We start from the raw sequence: 20,435 nt of genomic DNA, 5'->3' as shown, positions 1-20,435 counted from the left end.
CTTTTATTTGAAAAACATATTTTTGTATTAAAAGAGACTATTACTTTAATAACTCAACAGCACCAAAGAAACATATTGTAAGCATATTCATTTAAAACCAATATAACTGCCTCTGACGGTGGTGACACTAATCTGACGGTGGTGACAGTGGCCTCATTAAAACATACATTTCCAAAATTTATACCACTCAAGTCAATGGCTTCTTGCTTAACAACTTTATTTAACTATTTGGTACAAAAAATAAGAATCCTGAGCACTGTTATAAGCATTTTTCAGACTTCAGTCATCACCGTCACACAGAAAACCTGACGGTGGTGACGTCTGACGGTGGTGACAAAAACCTGCTCTTTCACATGATAAGCATGAGTTGTTCACATTAGCCAGCTTGTTTCCCTCCTGTTGCTACCTGCATCAGACCTCTTCTTAAAAAGTATACATTTATTCCATAATCTAATCTAATATTTTTTATACAAAAGTGACGGTGATGACATGTTATGGTTGTGACAGTAGCAGTGTCCAAAAATATGAAGAGATTTAAGAGAAAATAGCAAACTTCCAGGAGCCTGAGGGGTCTTGAAGCATGCAGTAGAGCTGAAGGTTTGAAAAGGGGGTCCTCAGGAATGTGATTGACCCAAGAATCCCAAGAATCAGTGTATTGTGATGCAGCTGAAGGAAACAGTGGAGGATCAGGTGTTCAAAGATGCAGTGTCACTGTAATAGAGGTGTGGTGTTTATTATCACTTGTGTAAATTAAAAGCACGTCCCTCGTCATTTGAGAAACAGCATAAAATGCATCTAACTGGAAGATGCAGCTTTCGTGTTGCAGCAACCAGCTTTCAGCAGCCCAATCCACGGTCACGATTTATTGACACACAGTTTCCATGAATAAACAGACTGGAACTGTTTTATGCTATTTGAAGTATAGCAGTCAATATTGTTTAAAGGGCGGTAAGGGTACACTGCCAAGTTGGTGCAGAGCCTCGGCCGAGTGGGGCAGAGGGAAAGAAAACAAAACAACACGTATACAGTTTTTACACTGCGCCGGTGTTCGGCGTGCGGTTATGTCATGTTTGCCCGCAGAAAGGGAAAACAAACAACAGCTATAATAGGAAAGCAGCTGCATTGGTGGTGACTGCTGTAACTTTCCAGACCACACAGTAAGCCTTTAAATACTACAACATGGTGGTGTTGTGGTTATTGTGGCACCCGCCGTGCCAGGCTGATTGGTGCCGCTAGATGAGAGGGATTTACAGTCCTGGCCGAGAGCCTCGCCTCCGCCTGTCTCCCTGCCCGCCCGACAGAGTTTGCATGATAAAACTCGCCCATCCGTGTATACGCTCGACTAACAGGCCAGCTGACCTTGGCGGAACAGTAACGGGAGGATAAGAAAATCCGTGGAAGGAGAAAGGGATGGAGACAAACTAATAAGTCCCTATTAAAACAGAATACCCCTGTGTGGATTGGGAATCTATTTCTGCAGGGATGTTTTTTTTTATTTTTTTTATGTAGCTCACATTCAAACCTGACCTCACATTCCGCCCTGGTTCTCCAACAACCCTGCAATCACACACGCTCTACCCAAATCCAATTAAAGGAAATTAACCTTATTCAAATTAGAGCAATCAAAACTTGACTCGAAAATTAAAATAAAATATAATTTTGAAGAGCAATTATGTGGGGCTGAATGACGCGAGGTATAAAACCACAGAGTGTTTTATTTGAGGTGCACGGTTGTAAGCGTGCCAAAGAAAATGGAATCTGATTGGGCCTTTTTTGTCGACTTGAGTCCTCCATCGGAGCAGCAGCGGTCCACTCAGCCCCAATCGTTCCATGTAATATCACATTTATATAGACCTGCAGCGCAAGAGGTGAGCAAAGACAGAGAGGGAGGAGATACAGTCACAGAGAGAGAGATAAAGAGAGGCAGAAAAGAGAGAGAGAGAGAGAAGAAGCAATGAGTAGAAGCAGCAGTGAGAAGTGGGGGAGAGAGATAAAGAGGCACAGGAGAGGGCTCTAATAGTGGGGGGTAAATATGAGGATAATGATAGGTAATATAGTTAAACGCTGGAAGGGGGAAAGAGATGAGAGGCAGAGAGCAGAAGAGGAAAATATGCAGAGGAGAGTAACAGAGTGAGTGGATGGGAGAGAGAGAGACTCATAGCGAGGCAGATTCAAAAAAATAAATAGAAAACGCAAGTGAGCGGCGAGATAAATGAAAGCCAAACGTGGCGGCGTTTGTGTGCCTAAGCGTGTGCTTGTGTTTGCATGTGCCGGTGCTCGGGTCTCTCATGTCATTAATTAGCTGGCTGAGCTGTGGCTGCGTGAGGCCTCAGAGAAACCCTCGGTGCGAAGCTGCCCGCGAAGAGATGACAAGGCTCCCCCAAGAGCAGGCTCGTGTGTTAAACACAGCACGGCGGACGAGGAGCCCACTCAATTAAAGATCTACCGCTGAACACCGTCATGGCTGCAGCACAGGTGACAAGGACCTGGCCAGGAAGACACACAGAGTCACTACAGAAGGTAGGAAAGGGCTGAATGGAAGATAAGAACACATGCACAGACAAAAATAAGACACACACATACACAGCTGGGCTTTTTGGGGGGAGCTTGTTGAAAACTTGTGTGCATGGAAAGCCCTTTGAGACTGTATAAGCAGCGGGATTGAGCTTTAAATAGGCTTTAAATAAACTTGAACTTGAGATCCTTTTAATTAAGCTTGTATAGTTCACAGTGTGGATAACCGACCCAGACCCACCGGGTTGGGCCGGGTTCAGACAAATATTTAGAAATTCTGTTTGTGATTTTAGTGAAAAATGATGGACCTGCTCTCTGTTCTGGCCAACTTCCTGTAGAGTGCCGGAGTTTACGTGACGACGCTGAAGGCAACACGTAGGCTATAGAGTGGTGAAGTCCCGCCCCTTCCGGTGGACCCCCATGGGACTTCTCGGAGCGAAAAAAATGAATAGTGTTCAATGAACAGAAAATAATTATTTTCTGATCCCCCCCGTCGTTATGCCTTGGATTACACAAATGTTGTTTACAGTGGTCCCTCGTTTATCGCGGGAGTTACGTTCTAAAAATAACCTGCAATAGGCGAAATCCGCGAAGTAGTCAGCTTTATTTTTTACAATTATTATAGATGTTTTAAGGCTGTAAAACCCTTCACTACACACTTTATACACTTTTCTCAGACAGGTATTAACATTTTCTCACTTTTCTCTCTTGTTTAAACTCTCTCAAAGTTCAAACCTTCGTAGAAAAATAAGTCCAGTATTATAGAATGAACGCATTCTGTACTGTACAGGAGACACGGCACGGAGGAGACTGATTGACAATGGTCTACAGTCCCTTAGCCAATCAGGACGCAGAACACAACGCGCAAAAAAGCACAAAAAAGCATGAAAAATTGCACTAAAAAAAATTTGCGAAAGCGCGAGGCCGCGAAAGGTGAACCGCGTTATAGCGAGCGACAACTGAATAGGCTTAAATGATAATTTTTCATGTGAAGAGTTTGACTGTTTATTGCGCTATTGTTCAGTTAAATGTTGTTGAGAAAACACAATTAGAAAGACTACATGCTGTGTCGCGTGTGTGATGTCACGTCATCGCCCTTTCCCTCCATCCAGATTCAAGTCAAGATGCTGGTGTGTTTTGTTCCCGATTAGCCACATTCCAGCAGAAACGTCTGTAATTTCTATCGTTTCCCGTCTGATAAGAGGACTAGGAATCCCTGGCTCCAACTGACCAGTGTGGGTGGTGACGAATATCATTCACGTCGAGAGCAGCGAAGAGTTGTAGTTCACAAAGCGGGCTCACACAAAACCTAACATTATCAAAATTCTTCGCGCTAAACTGTAGTCTTCTTTGCGTGAAAAATTATCTTTAAATATCACAAACAACATATGTGAAATCCATGGCACAATTCAAACAGGACCAGAAAAAAATTTTTATCTACCCATTGAATCGCACTGATCACTTTTTGCTTTTGAGGACCCATGTACCGGAAGTGGAAGGGCGGGACGTCACCACTCTATTTCAGGCGTAAACGTAACCTCGCGGTGGAGGACATGCGAAATCTTGGGCTCGGGTCGGGATCAGACACAACAGCAACAACAACAACAACAACAACAAAAAGAAAGAAAAATATGCAGTACATGGGGCTATGACACTTCTCATCTCCATAATCTCTATAGGATAATATGCATTTTGTCATCAGATTGTTCAGACAGGTAAAAACAAACAAACAAACAAACAAAAGGAACAGGAAAACGTGTGTTCCTCCACGTGCTGCCACTGTGTGTGATGTTCAACTCCCCAAACATGACCTGCAGGTGACACACACCTGTCACAACCAAACCACTGAAAATAACCGGGGAGAAAAAATAAACCAAATTAATTAACTAAGACACACTTTGAAAAATGAATCCTTTACGACTGTGACCCTAGGAGATCAGAGAGAGCGCTGTCCATACTCCAATAATATAGACTACATTCTGCAATATTATCTAAATAAATCAATACTGAGTTAATGAGAAAGGGATGGGGAGGTGGAGCGGATGGGCAGATACTGTAAATTATTTATGGCTCAATTCATCAGTGAAAGCACTGTGACATGGCCGGCGAGCAAACAGCTGTCACACACACACACACACACACACACACACACACACACACACATGCGCGCACATTACTAAACTAATACACATGCAAACCAATTGTTATTATACAACCGAAAGCTGCACACAAAGACATACGCACGCAAACACATACTCACAAACAAACCTGGAGAAACGTCACTATAGTAATATACTATAGAGGACTTTAATGACTTACTATAAAATGAGTGTCTGTTTTGAATCAAGTTACGCTATTGTGATAAAGTATTGTATTTTGCGAAACTGACTTCACATTTCGGGATGGATGTTTTTTTTTTTGTTTTTTTTTTGACTGCTTAATATATCACAGACACTTTATCTGAGTTGACAGGAATGAAACAGGAGCACAGAGACATTACGTAGTCTATTAGGGTAAGAGGGAAATTCTGAGTTAGTGCAGAGATATCAGTGTTGTTGAGCGGTACATGTCCTGCATCCCCGGCGCATTGAAATCCAAAAGGATGCAGGGGGCGTTGGAGGGGGCCAGCTCAGGTGGAGGCCATCATATTGAGGATCCTAGAGGCCTGAGGAAGAAGCTCCTCCTCAGCCTCACATACCCCTTTTCCACCAAAGAGGTTCCAGGGCTGGTTCGGAGCCGGTGCCTGACTGAGCACCTGTTCTTTGTTGTTCCACCGCCCAAGCACCGGCCAAACTGGTTCCAAACCGGTTCCAGGCAAGCACCAACTTCGAGTAGGGGCTAAACAGGAGCCAGAGAAAGAACCGATGACGCGACCCACCACGTCATTGGTGGGCGGGGTTACAGACCCAAACGGGAACAGAGAACGCTATAAACGTATAGCTAAACATAGTCATCGTTCGTTCCAACCACGAATACGACGGGTAGCCGGCAATAATTACGTTTTTCGCCTCTGGACCACAATGTAGGCTTGTAAACACACAAGCAGTATTTGCATCGCTACGATGGCTCGTCCATTTGTCGTCCATGTTGGTTATTATGGTTTCGAGCGAGCGTCTCGCACACCCACGTGATCATGTTTTACAATGACGTAATGACGTGGCTCTGACTTGGCTCCACTTGGCTCTTGGCTGATGGAAAAGCAAACCAGTTCTTTGTTGGAACCAGTTAAGCACCGGCTCTAGCACCAGCACCGAACTAGCACCAGGTGTACCTCCTTCCCGACTGCAGCAGGGGGTTATCCAGGTGGTTGGGGATCTCTCTCATTCTCCTAGTCTTATTCTTGTATAAACGTCCTTTAGGCCGGTTGCCAAATGATGCTGTCCGGTATTCCAGGATCCAGCCAAGTGTGAGCGAAACAAAAGACACCACATATCCTGATGTCCAACTGGAAACCAATGCAGGCACGGAGGTCGCCCAGTTCACTGCCCAAGACATGGACACCGGCCAGAAGAACGCACGGCAGAGAAAATCCACAGGGCCGGGAACGCAGCCGTTGTTCAATCACCCCACACCTACCCCTGTGGCAACTTGTAGCAGGTGTTCTCTTTCACCTTCTCCTCGATGTTTACTCCAGCGTTTACATTTGAAAACTTCCTCTAGCTAGGTAGCAGGGTCAGCAGGAAGAGTTTACAGAGCGGTGAGGTGATGATTTCCCTATCCTGATGAGCGTCTAACATTTATATGTTAACACAGTCCAAAACTATTCACAAAAAGTTCAATTAAAATTGCAAAAATAAGCATACATTTGCATCAATTTAGCAGAGACGCGACAGGAGAGGGCTGCTCCTTCTGCGATATTTGTGGCTCATTTTCCAAAGGTGTGGCAGTTTGCAAACACATCATGTAATCAAAGCATTAAAAACACTATTATCAGTCTCATTTCTGTCTGGTGGGACGAATTATCTCTCGCTGAGAACACTGTTTTGATTTGCTGCGGTCACGTGTTCAGTGTTGTGCTGAGAACTAATCCCAGCCCAATTTATTCCATTTAGGTCACGGAAGCAAGCGGAGGAAGTGCTCTTAAATCTTCAGCCTGCATTTCGATATGGATAAACTAATTAAAAAGCTTCGGAGGCTGAGGTCATAAATTAGTGCACCAAACCGGCATCCCATAACCCCGTTTCCTGCAGCCCTGCTGATACGTCACATCATTTACAGGCTTTGTTCCATTTTATTACAGCGAATAGGCGAGCGCGAGAGTGTGGAAGCGACTGAAAGCTGAAACTCTTGCAAAGCAGCCACGCATTTCCTGCTCTTTTGCTCCCTCTCTGGCTCTAAGACACAAATCATAAAAAACTAATTCTTAAAGTGGAGAACAATAAAACATTTACGCGAAGGAAAAGAGAGAGAAGCTTAAGTAATTTATCAGACATCTCTGAAAATTGGCACAACATCTGACATTTTCTTTTTTTTTTTTTTTTTTTTTTTTGCTGATGGAAACCTTCTTAGGGAAAAATGTGTGTTTCTGAGATCTGGTAGTCATGGTTTCTTCCACTTGGCTGGACATGTTAACAAGACTGTAGGCATCGGGGAAGGAAAAGAAACCAGTCATGCTACGGCTGTCAGGCGGCCAGCGCTGGGAAAACCTCTCCAGCCTCCATTCAAAGCTCAAAGCAAAATCAGCTGTGAACTTTGACTGGGTGTTACTTTTCAGATGGGAATAGAGGGGCAGAGGAGAGAGGACTTTAGTGATTTTAGGAAGAGAGAATAGAGAATGAGTTAATAAAGAGAGGACAGAGTGGTAAACAGAATAAAGCCTGATACCAACTCTGTGGGAAAGATTTCAGAACCAGCTCACATCAGACACAGTCCCACAGACGAAGCTTAAAGAAACCTCCCATCCACGTCCCAATTTACTTCAATTCCTGGATGTTCATGGGATCACACATGTAAACACTCAACGATTGAGAAAAGGCAGCCTAACACCGCTGCTTGACATTACTTCACACTATACCAAAGACATAAACCGTCTGATTCCAGCACTACCTCACCGGCCTCTTGTGGGGACGTCCCTTGGCTTTGTCCCTGTTTCTGTCCAGTTACACCAAGCGAAAGATTTGTTTTTTTGTTGCCTCAGAAGCAACACTTACATATTTAAGCATGTGGGCTGTGTTTATATATGTGTGTTTTCTTTATCCTTAAAAAAATCTTGGACTCATCTGCAGAATTAGACATGTCATGAAAAGCCAAAAACATTATGTCACATCAAAAAAACAACACACCGTAAAAAAAAAAAAAAATATTGCAGCCAATCCATAATCCACAACACTCAGAAAGACAATATTGCTTATTTCTGCATTAATTTTGCGGTGCACTCTGGCCCTAATTCTCTACTTAAAGGAATACTCCAACATTTTGGGCAAAATAACCCCTTTTACCAAGACAAAATGTTCAATACCATCGATATTTGATTTTCACCTCTGTGAAAGACTTTAAGTCTACGGGAGTCATTAGCCTAGCTCTGTCTTAGAAAAAAAAAAAAAACTTACAGCAACTCCAAAGCTGTCTTATTTACACAGTGTATCATGTGCAAGTCTTTATGCTGAGCTAGCAGCAAACGCTAAACCGCAGGAATCGATCCATTGGACGTCCAGAGGTGAAAATGGTATCGAACATCTTGTCTCAGTCTGGGCGAGGAGGATTCCTTTGAGTTTCTGTACACTCTGATGAAATGTCTCAAGCGAACCGTTCTGTACTGTGAAACGCTAACCTGAGAGTGTGTACCGGTGTCAGACTGACAGTCGATTGCTCCGTGTGGACAGCGCGCAGCCGCCTTCCCCGTGATGGAACAAAGGCGCGACGTATTTACAGAAACACCGCAATGAAAGAGTCAGTCGTGCACAAGAGCAGGCGCCGTACGCTCGCACTGCTTACTCTGCAGATTGTGTTTCCTCATGACAGCTTACACCACCTAATACAATGCACCCTCATAAAGAAAATGATGAGCACTGTGGGAAACAGGGAGGGCTTACATAAACAGATCAAATTGGCTCATCGTGCCAACGCTACCAAAGACACAGCGTCAGCATCCTCACCCGTCTTCACACCTGTCTGGAGTCCCGACGCAAGTTCACTCAAACTGACACAAGTTCACTCAAAACTTTATTTAACCCTATAAAGCCATTCTTATCATATATGATACACATTTTCAATTCCGTTTTTTCGTTTTCAGTTTAATCAATACTTGACCAAAATACTGTTGTATACCTTTGAACACTTCCCCTGTTCACCCTGGACCATACCATCGGCACTTCAAGTACATATCATATATCATGCACCAGAAAGGTCGTGTAATAACATATTTTTAAAATTTTTTTTTATATATATATTTTGTTATAGGACTAAATAAAGGGTTCAATTTAAAAAAAATTGGAATTTTCTGCCAATTCTTTCATAGTTCAGGCTTTATAGGGTTAAAAAAAAAAAAAAAAGTTAATCTCAAAAGTTAAGTAAATGAAAAAGTACAAATAAACCCTTCACACTTCAGCTCCATCTCTAAGACCATCTATATTCTTGAAGGCTAGATCGACTTGACAGCCAAGTACATCGAGGAAGGATTTCATTCATCATGGTGCCCAAAAAGTGTTCTGTTCAAACCTCCAGCTTCATGACGAACCGACTGCTGAATAATTTCAATGGAAACAGAGAGACTGTTGTCCAAATACACAAAAGTATAACTTTTTCGCTACCGCTTTTTCGCTAAACTCTGACAGCTGGTAGCTCTGTGTAGAGTGAGTAGGCTTCAGCACAAGTTCATAACCTTGACCCCCAACACACTGCACAAATAGAAAAACAACAAAAAAAATCGACTGTTTACAATCGCCGGTACACGACAAACCAAAAAGCTGCAAAGGCGGCTTTGTTTGACCTCAGTGAACTCCAACAGAGGTTCACTGCCTCTAATCTCCAGTGAACAAAACTGAAAATATAGATCCAGCTTCATCTTCATCAGCGGGTTAATGACCTGAGTGCTGGTTGCGGTCCAGACCGAGTGTGCTCCAACGGTCATGGCAGACGTCACGCAACAGCTGGAGAAGCATGACAGAGCTGGCGCAATCGTGACAACACCCCGCCCACCGCCACCTGGCCCAACAGGTGAGGGTCCAGCTCATCACACATCAATGGGGCTCACATGAGAAGGCGCTGACACACAACATCCATCAAATGGACAGACACTCTCTACATCAAACGACCTTTACTGGATCTTATTTACACTATAAAGTCCTCCTGCCTTGTTTGTGCACGGCCCGTCACGGCAGAGAAGAGGCTTTAAAAATTACTTTGTTAACAGCACATACGTTACAACAGAATCGACAAAGATGCATACGCTGCATAATCGCCGGGAGAACAAAACAGAGAGCAGAGAAAGGGAGCGGGGCGGGAAGCAAAGCGCATTTCTCTTTCAATCGCGGCCTATTTGTGTTTGTTCCACCTCTGACCACTTTGTGAGAATGAGGCCTCGGCATGCGGACCGTCTTAACACCACTCTTCAATATGGATCGCGACAAACACACACACAGTATCTCCCATCGAGGGTTAGAGAAACTGCACATGTGCCCATACACAGAAACACAACCCCTTTTGTAATGTGCCCCCATATGAACACAAGCACATTGCGTTGTGTACATGTTTTTCGTGTGCACACTGATAAAAAAATCACTGAAAAAATTACAACCAGGGCAACACAGATCTCGGTGTAGAAGATTTTTTTTTTGTATTAATAACCCAACTCTTTCTATGCCAGTCCCTTAATAGTTTGTGAATGATGCGGGGATGAGTAAGTTTTATTTATCGTGGGACGAGGACAAGATGCCAGGCTTTACTGCTGATATTCAGTTTTGCAGCTGCAACAATAAACCCTGGAGGCAACTGCTCTAAGTGACAGTAAGCGTGCATTTTAGCAGTCATCGCATGTGATAATTACGACAGCAGACAGCCATTAAGGACGACAAAAACCACGGGAGACGACTGTTGTTGGTGACAATAAGAAAAAAAAAAAAAAAAAACACCACTGTTGAAGATTATGACAAAGGTTTGACATCAGCGATATACCATTCAGTAATCCACTTCCTTCCTAATTCACATTCTTTCAACACTTCCTACATAATAACGGTATTTTCTGCCACTGGCTCAACCATAAAGGACAAATTGGGGTCTTAATCAGCACTGACAAAGAGATTTTCCTAAGTGGGCTATTAAGACCCAACAAAGCATTTAAATTGATATCAAGGCAATATTTTAGCATAAAAATACACATAATGTAGCTTTAAAAGGAATGATAAAAATCTGACAACCGCCTTCAGCTGTAAAAGGGTAAAGGGTAGGGATTAAGAGGAATAAATTATGAGCACATGGTAATAATGATTACCAGTCGTTCCCTTGAAAAGCAGTGCTTTACTGACGGTTTCGTAACAGAGGAGGTACGTCTGGCCCAGCTGTGCCAGAACAAAACTGACTTAATAATAATAATAATAATAATGATAATAAATTTTATTTATAAGCGCCTTTCTCGACACTCAAGGGCACTTCCTTGTCCAAGCAGCACAAAATCACAAGGTAGGGCTCTCAACTAGATTGATCTACATCAATCTATTTTGTTGTGCCAAGAGGTGGCATCAGATCTGTCCCTACAGATTAATGCGATCTGAGTTTAAAAATAAACAAACAAAAAACTTAAAATTGTTCCAACTGCTCCAAACTTCAAAGTTTTCATGTGTTTGTGAGCAGTAGCGGCACTGGAGATGGGTAATATCGGCCTGTCATTCAGAGAGAATGTTAATGGGAGCGCACAATTAATGAAGTCAGAGCCTGCGACAGCATCCTTAAATGGTCGTGAAAAAGAGTAGCTTGCAAGAAAACAAGCTGATTTTGTGTTCCTGGAAATAAATCCACAATTTCAAGCGGTAATTCATCGTGGCACGGCTAAGAGCTTGATGTTTATCTGGCCTGCACTTGACTGAAACCTTTCTGGATGTGCGTGCTCTATTCTTCTTTATCTTCACGGCTAAGAGACAGACCTTAAGCACTGCTCTTGTTTCTTTTGCTGGTGTGTCCATCAAGTATTATTATATTGCACTAAATCTGCAACAAGCTCACACAGTTCAACTGTTATTACTCGGAAACAAACAGTGCCATCAATTCTAATGAATAAAGCTGCAAATAAGGCCTGATGGTTACTTACTTTGTGGTCTTGTATTCAAAAAATTATCAACTGATCACTTTGCAAATACAGTGTAATGTCCATCTTGTGTACAGTCTGTCTCATTTGTCTGCTCCGTGGAACCCAAACAAGGGAGGGACTGGGAGCTCTGGAATTGCTTTCATTTGATGGGAATCTGTGTGAATTCTGTGATGACGCCTTCATAGTTCGCAATGAGAAGAACACAAAATTGACATGAAGAGTTGTGATGTTACCGATGGCAAGCTTAAGTTGGCGATTTCTTCTGTTTTGGGGGAAGGTTATGGCATCGATAAATTAAAACATGAACGATTATCTAGTCTAAAAGTTGCTGTGATGCCTAATGACAGACTCATGACACTGAATGGGAGCAAAACAGATATTGAACTATTTGCCGTGGTTATTTGACTAGTTCAGAAGGAAATGGCGATTTTTGTCAGGTGTTACGGTAACAACACATCAGTGGGGCCGTAAAGTCCTCCACAAAATCCGCCCATAAGTCCTCAATAATCTGGCAGCAGCAAGGCGATGGAGACACTGCACAAAAGACGCCACTCTGTGCTTCGTATCGCTCCACTGCTCGTTTGCTTGGTACCGCAAAACCTCACATCCATGAGTCTGCAACTTGCCGCATGTCACTTTATATGGAAGTTCACACAGAAGTTAGACCGCTACAGTGGCCACAGGTCTTTGCAATGGCAGCAACTCAAATTAAAATTGACCAGAGACATGATCGGACCCCACTGAACTACAGCATGATTCATCGGGTGTGGAAACTGGGCTAACATACAGGCAAACACTTTCAGACTTAAGAAGGTGGGTAAATGGAATTTACCCTCCACTCCACCACTGGGTTTAAATATACAGTGAAATGGATGGCACAAATAGGTCAAAGCCAAGGTGGGAGATAACGCATAATTAATGCTTTTATGTAGAATAGGCAAGTATGGGTCATCAAGGATGTGGTGGCAGGGGCTGAAATTAGCTAGGCAGCTCCTCCAACTCAGCAGCCCGGTGCCTACACAGCCTCATCAAAACAACTTGCTCAGCTACAGCGAGCCGCAAAGTACAGTTTGTGTGGGTGTGTATGTGTGTGTGCACGCCTGAGTGTGTATTCTGAGGCATTTTCTAATGTGAGCGCACACAGACGTATACTGTGCCACACACACGCACACACACAAACACACACACACAGAGAGGAAGAGCTCCAGGGAGCATGCATTAGTTGCACCAATTAAGTGCTGTTTCTCTCAGTAGGCTGATGAAGATGAAGAGGTTCCCTTAGCGACCAGACATTCATCTCTTAATCTTTTAATGCATGGTTACATAAGCAGAAACCGCTATCAATACAGCCATACACACACTCACACACTGTATCTTCCTCACTTAGATGCACATGTACCTGTTATCACTTTATCTGTGCATGATCCACAATAAAACCCTTTCTACGGCAAAAAGAAATGAGACAAGAAAACGTTTTATGTAATCAATAAATATTCATGTTCACTCAGACAGAAAGACGGGCTGTTTTTTTTTTTTAAGGCATGCAGAACCATCTGTATCAAATATGGCTTGGCTTTATTGAGTTATTGTCTGACACAGGATTGGAAAAATAATAGTTCAATGGTAATAGGCTTAACAGAAAGGGAGAAAAAAAAAAAAACGTGGGAAGCAAAATCATCCAAAACTAGCCGTTACCCTCAGGCCGTGTGGAGCGAGGAATTAAGTCACTGTGACTTATTAAAGTAGAGGAGACAGACAGGGCCGTGCTGTCTGGACTCTGTCTGCAGCAATGTTTAATTGTCAGCACTCTGGGGCTCCACTAAGTTAATTCTGCACTGTCCCCAGCAGTGTTTAATGTCGCCACTAGGAGGCTCCACTATCTTTTAGTTTTTCTTTTAGTTTTTAGGCTTTCCCGCAATAATCTGACTTGACTTTAGGTGTAATTACTCCACAGTCACATTTATTTCCAATATGTGTAAGCAAATCTCAGCGGACTTAATTACAATCCTGTCTATTTTGTTTTCACACAACACTCTGATTTTCCCCCCAGTAGGTCCATGATTAGCTGCTAGTGAGTGAAATCACCTGGTGTAGTCTCGAGTACTTTGTATGTATGCGTTGGCACGGATCTAATATTATCAAGTGTAAATTTTCTACTATGTAGACTTTTCCACATGCAAGGCGAGATGATGGAACCTTAAAGGACCAAACCATACTACAGTTTAACCGCACTGCAACCCTTTTTGTAAATTATATGGAGGTACTAAAAATTTCCCATCATATAATCAAAATCACTCCATTTTTAAATATGATTTCTTTATTGTCCCCGAGGAGCAATTTGATTTGCAACAGTAGTCGACAACCAAATAGTAGAATACATAAAACATAAATACGAATAATGAATGTCATCAGGTGAGTTATCATAACCACAGATGCACAGTACAAGGACACAAGCCTAAAGCTTATTCAGAAACCCTACAGCTGAGGGAACAAATGATCTGAGGTACCTGTTTGATTTGGCCCTCTTAGGGAAGGTATACCTCTTTCCTGATGGCAAAAGCCGAAACTCAGCATCAAGAGGGTGATGTGGGTCTGCCAAGATGACCTTTGCCCTCTGAATGGCTCTTGCTTGGTAGACATTGTCAAGCTGCTGCAAGCTAGTGCCAGTGATTTTCTGGCAAAGTTTAACAATGCCTCCCAGCCGATTTTTATTAGTGATGCTGAGGTTCCCGAACCAGCAGATCAATGCAAAAGTTAAGACAGACTCAATAAAGGATGAATAAAACATTTTTAAAAGCGATCTGTCAACATTAAAATCCCTTAGTTTCCTTAAAAAGAACAGTCTCTGATTGTTTTTTTTGCAGATGTAGTCAGTGTTGGCCTCAAAAGTCAGTTTATCATCCAAGATGGTGCCCAAATACTTGTACTGGCTTATAATCTCCACAGCTGTACCATTAACGAAAGTGGGTTTTTTGGCAGGTGGATTCTTCTGAAAATCAACCAGCATTTCTTTAGTTTCACTGACGTTTAGTTGTAAGCATGAATTATCGCACCATTCAATGAAATTGTCCATAACAGAGCCGTGCCCCCTTTCATGGTCCTGCAAGAGGCTGACAATCTTTGGTTGGAACAGCCACCGCATAATGTTCTGTTTCTGTGTCTAACAAAATTGTCAACATTTATAAACCACAGAAAGCAAACATTTACCGAAGGACTATTTTCCTTGGCGGAGGGAGAGTTTCACTACCAACCCGATGTCAAGCGACTCAAGGCGTCAAAACACAACAGTGCTGCTGCTTTTAGAAAAACTAAGGACCAAATCTTTATGACGGTGATGGCATACTGGTGTGACATCTCTGAAAGTTCATTTTCAAATCGTAGTGGAATCACTGGAAACCAACGACTGGAGAAAAGGTCAAAAATGACTTGGGTGTTGAAAAACATGACTCGGGAAAAGATAGCAGAAATGATTAGTACAGACTTTTTGTAGATATTACACTTAACATGCAAAATCACTGGTATGGTCCTTTAACTACTTGTCACAGATTGCCATTTTTTATTGTATAAATTTAAGGATATTAGAATGAAATGCAGCCGGAGTAGCTCTATGAAAAGCAAGTGGGTCATAAACTGAAGATTTGCATTCCACCACCTCCAATTATGTGGGATACCGGAACCATCACTCAGAGCGGCAGGTAAAATATGTAGGTTAATGTCAAGGTTGTAGCAATAGACAGAACAACTGTTATGTCTGTGTTGCTGTCAGTAAATGTTACCACCACCACCACCACAGTCCATGCATGTAACCCCACCTACCCAGGACCACTTCAGCAGCACTACAGACAGCTGCACTTGGTAGTTTTTAAAGTACTTCTCAATGTAAAAGAGAACAGAAGCCCTCCCAATCTTGTGTGTGTGTGTGTGCAGTGCATGATAAAATATACAACATGAAAGCATCTCTACCGGCAGCCATTCCCAATGCAGCCCTCACAGATCTTGCATTCGAGTAAAAAAAAAAAAAAAAAGCCACTTCCCTTCTGTTGAGTGACAAGACAAAGTTTGCAGCTTGAAGGCTCCAGCGGACCGTTTTCTTATCGGTTGCATCTCATGTAATAAATGGTAAGGATGAGGTCATGCAGTCGAGATCCAGCATGCCGGAGTGCAACAGATTCGGGGGGATTAACACTTGCAAGAGGATGTGTGAGGTATTGGTTTGCATTGCTTTCAACTGGCTCTATTCCATATTTTGTGGAATTTGCGCTACAAAATTGCGACTGATTTACACACAGTCTCAAAGTGGATTTTTATTTTCTATTATATCTTAATTAATTAAAAATCAGCGCTGAAGTATTTGTGATGAGGACATGGAAATACCCGCACTTTTCCTTTAGTTAGTTGTCCAACAAAGCGGAGCAAGAACCTAATATTGTTGAGGGACAACAGCCAGTGCAGTGCAGTTTTTGGCGAATCTGGGGTTCATAGCAAAGAGGCCAGAGAGAAACCGCTGCTGGAAAAAAAATATATACATTCAGTATGACAGAGTTTGCAGTAATGCATGTGAAAGATTCGGAACTAATAAGGCGAAACACTCTGTGGTCTGATGAAAAACAAAACTTAACTCTGTGGTCTGATGAAAAGGCCTTTGCCTGATGGAAAATGGGCACATCTCCTTCCCCAGTAAACACTATCCCCACTGTGAAGCATAGCGGTGGCACCATTGGGCTGTCAGGGGGCTCCTCGGCAGCGGAGACCAAAGATTTTTATTCCAACAGGACACTGACCCCGAGCATTCAGCCAAATCAGTGCTGGAAGGGCTTCAGAACAAGAATGTGCTGGAGTGGTGGAGCCAAAGCTCTGGCATGAATTCCACTGAAAATCTATTAAACGACTTTAAGGTCGCTCTTCACAGATGCTCCACATCCAACTCGACAGCTCTTGAGAAAATCTTCAGGGAGGAACAGGATGATATCCCAAAACCCAGACATGCCAAGCTGATCCAGTCATATGGCATGCATAAACTTATGAGGATTGAACACTTTACATAAGACACTGCTGTTTCATTTCAAATAAATGTGCAAATCGAGCAAAAATGAGCTGCAACTCCCCAGACATACTGTCCAAAGACACTGTGTATGGGATGAAAGCACTTGTACTATATTGTAACTTTGTGTCAGAAATTTAGCAAGCATTTACAGTACAGTCAGTTCAGTGCAGGCCCTTTAGAGCAGTGGACATTTCAATGCATTGCCTATTCTCTTGTTCAACTACTCATGATGTTCCTTTTTTCCACAAAAAAAAAAAAAAAAAAAAACCTCAAACCGAAGCTAATTCAACTCAAGCTTCCATGTATACATTGTGCAAGCAATGCCAACAAGCACACAGGCATATTCTGCACAAACTAAACAAGAGCTGGGATCTCAAAAAGAAAAATAAAGTTACATCATACCATAAAGTTACTAAGTGCAATATTTTGCTACTTTTAATACTCAGTTTAAAATATTATTAAGGTGTAACATGCCTACACTGCACGACCAACGCCACTTGCATCTGGCCTGTGGCTGCTCTAGCTCTTTTATCTCTGTGTTTACAAAGCCAGGACTGTTGTGTAGCTCCCAGGCTCAAAACTCAGACCCTACCGCCTGACGCCACTGAAAAATACTCTGCTGAAGCTAGTGCGACTGCGAGTTCTGTATGTCTGTGTGTAGGAAAATATGAGACCTTTGCGAAAACAAATAGTGTGTCTTGAGAATGTAAATGTTATTTGCAAGAATACTTACATTTCTTATGAGATTTTCAGGAATAAAACAACAACAACAACAAAATACACATTCAGCCTCAGACATTAGTTTGCATATAAATAGCAAAACTGCTGTGTGTTTGTGTGTGTGTGTGTGTGTGTGTGTGTGTGTGTGTGTGTGTTACCCTAAAGATCACTACACAGTCTTCGCAGCTCTTTTCTCGAGTCAGAAATGGGATCTTTAGAGCTTTCAAGCGGCAGCTGATATGATGATTTCGTCCCATGCTCTCTGCAGCTCTAATTATTACTGGTAGGTAAAAGGTAAATTACATATACACTCTATAAGGATTTAGCATGATTATCATAAATTATCATTACAGAATCATTTCATTTATATTGTTTTATTTCTTGGCAAACCACACTGTTTGTGATCCAGTCCTTATGGCTGATATACATCAGGTACGGATGCGGTGGTGACAAATCTGCTCCAGCATAACCATTCTAATCATCTGAGGCTGCTACACTGGCCAAGTGAGCTTCGTGCTGCAGATTTCTATTTTAGCAGGGGTGGTTGATTTTTTATCCCCTTTGTGCGGCTAGGCGGCCCTCGAACAGGGAAAAACATGACTGGCACGCAGCCCACATGAAAGCCACAGATGGTGTAGTAGGTAAAAAAAAAAAAAAATTTTAAAAAACCCCGCTCCGCCCTGCCTACGAGACTCGCAACATCTACGCCTGGTGTATCTTAAAGATGAATCCAAGCTGTCACTTGACACTTGATTTGGACTCCTGGTAGTCTTCCTGTACACAGAGATCCACCTGCAATCAACCAATCAAGGTGCACAACCCAACATACACTTTACACAAAGTTGAGGTTTTTGGGCAGGTCTGAGATGCCAACATGGAGACCCTTTTCAGCCCAAAATATGTCAACTATCTTCGGTTTACGTGCAGATATGCTTATGTGCTTCTTTCACGAGCTAAACTAGTGCATCTCGGTCCAACCTCTAGTCCAGTCATTTTATGAAAAAACCTAGGACAAATTGCAAGAGAAGCAAACTCAGCTGATTTTGTATCCTCAGTTTGTCCTGAGTGAGGGGAAAAAAGTCTCAAGGAATCCCATTGGTGGAAAGTTTTGAAAATCACCTCTATATGACCATATAATACCAAAAAACACTGTTTTTAACACACAGGGGAACGGGGTTCAAAATTTCTCTTTCAGATATCACTATAAAAATTCACAAGTTGATTACACACACAAAGACAAGAAAAAAGTCAATTACAAGTTTTTTGAATTATTCTGTTTACACATGCATATCACACATTATCTGATTTAAAAGGTTACTATATATATAGTAGTAGTAACCTGTTTAAATATCTGTTCTGGCATTTATTCCTTATAGTCCTTATTAGCGCATATCAAATCAGATAATGTGTGATATGCATGTGTAAACAGAAAAATTCAAAGAACTTGTAATTGACTTTTTTTCTTGTCTTTGTGTGTGTAATCAACTTGTGAATTTTTATAGTGATATCTGAAAGTAAAATTTGGAACCCCTTTCCCCTGTGTGTTAAAAACAGTGTTTTTTGGTAATATGTGGTCATAAATAGGTGATTTTCAAAACTTTCCACCAATGGGATTTCTTGGGACTTTTTTCCCCTCACTCAGGACAAACTGAGGATCCAAAATCAATTGAGTTTGTTTCTCTTGCAATTTGTCCTAGGTTGACCTCAATTTTGGCCTAAAATTACTGGACTACTCTGGACCACAGCCACAGATACAGACACCCACAAAAACCCACACACACACACATCCAGCAACCGTCCACCCACCTCGAGCTGCACGGACGACTCTAGCTCGGCTCTCTTGGCCTCAGGCTCTCCAGTGAGAGGGTTACGGAGGGTTTGGAGGAAGAGCGCTGCCTTCCTCTTCCTCTCGGCCTGTAGCTGCTTCTCTTTGGATTCTTTCGAAGCTTGGGCCAGCTTCTCCCTGGCTGCCGCGGCCAGACGATCCTCCAGCTTCTGCTTGGCTGGGTGGAGGAGGCAAAGACGGGAGAACGAGGGTTAGACAAAGGTGAAGAAATAGTGATGGCGATGGCGGCCTCTTATCCTTCAGCACCCCACTTTCTTTTTAACCGGAGTTGGATTGAACGAGGAGGAGGAAGGAGAAAACGGTCTGATGGGCAGAGTAAAAGAGAAAAAGAGTGATTATTCTCCTCAGAGGCTCGCTTTTTTCTGGCCCCAGTGAGATGGTCTTTAAAGAACAAAGAAGTGAGGCGGCGGGGGTGAGAGGGTGGGTTGGCAGGGGGTGGGAGACAGAGATGGAGAGAGAAACGGTCAGAAGTAGGGAGTAAACACAAAGATAAATCCATACCGAAAGCGAGTTAGAGAGGGAGGAGAGAGACGGGGAGAGAGATGGAGATGGAGACAGCCAAAAAAAAAAAAACATGTGAGAGAGACACAGAAAGATCAGAGAGAAAGAGAGACAGGTATGGACAGAGACGGAGAGGATCCGCACAAAGTGAAGGGAGAGGAAAAAACTACCGTGAGCCACATACTGCAAACCGAGGCCTGACAAAGAACGAGAAAGAGAAATACACTAAACATAGAGATATGATGCTTTGGGAAAAAAAAAAAAAAACAGTGAGAAAGTTATAAGCTCAAAGGGAGCGTCAGAAGAGGGGAGACTTAGAAGCTAACAAGGGGCGAGGGAGGATGTCATTTAAAGCGAGAGAGGGAGAGATAAACTTCGGGATCACACTGCATAGAATGAAGAAGGATGAGGAAGTAAGACAGCTCTGGTGGATAAAGAAACCACCTTATAAAGTCTTTACAATAACCTCTGATTTCCCCTGGGAGATCAATAAAGTATTCTTTCCATTTTTTTTTTTTTTTCCATTCGCCTTGTGCCAGCTGGGTTTGAGTGATGACAGAGGCAGACAA

General features: G+C 42.6%; 1 protein-coding gene across 4 annotated transcripts in view; it reads right to left on the bottom strand.

Annotated features, from left to right (window-relative positions):
- sfswap (splicing factor SWAP) overlaps positions 1 to 20,435 on the bottom strand; it is a 143,763-nt gene that overhangs the window by 41,687 nt on the left and 81,641 nt on the right. For all 4 annotated transcript variants that reach the window (XM_030065268.1, XM_030065269.1, XM_030065266.1 and 1 more), the window contains one exon: positions 19,326 to 19,522. In XM_030065268.1, the coding sequence (XP_029921128.1) occupies positions 19,326 to 19,522 (197 nt within the window). The remainder of the gene's footprint in view (positions 1 to 19,325; positions 19,523 to 20,435) is intronic.

This window comes from Myripristis murdjan, chromosome 12 (genome assembly GCF_902150065.1).
Source record: "Myripristis murdjan chromosome 12, fMyrMur1.1, whole genome shotgun sequence".
In the NCBI taxonomy this organism is placed as follows: Eukaryota; Metazoa; Chordata; class Actinopteri; order Holocentriformes; family Holocentridae; genus Myripristis; species Myripristis murdjan.
The sequence above is the reverse complement of the archived record's forward strand: the minus strand, read 5'-3'. Positions and strand labels throughout refer to the sequence as shown.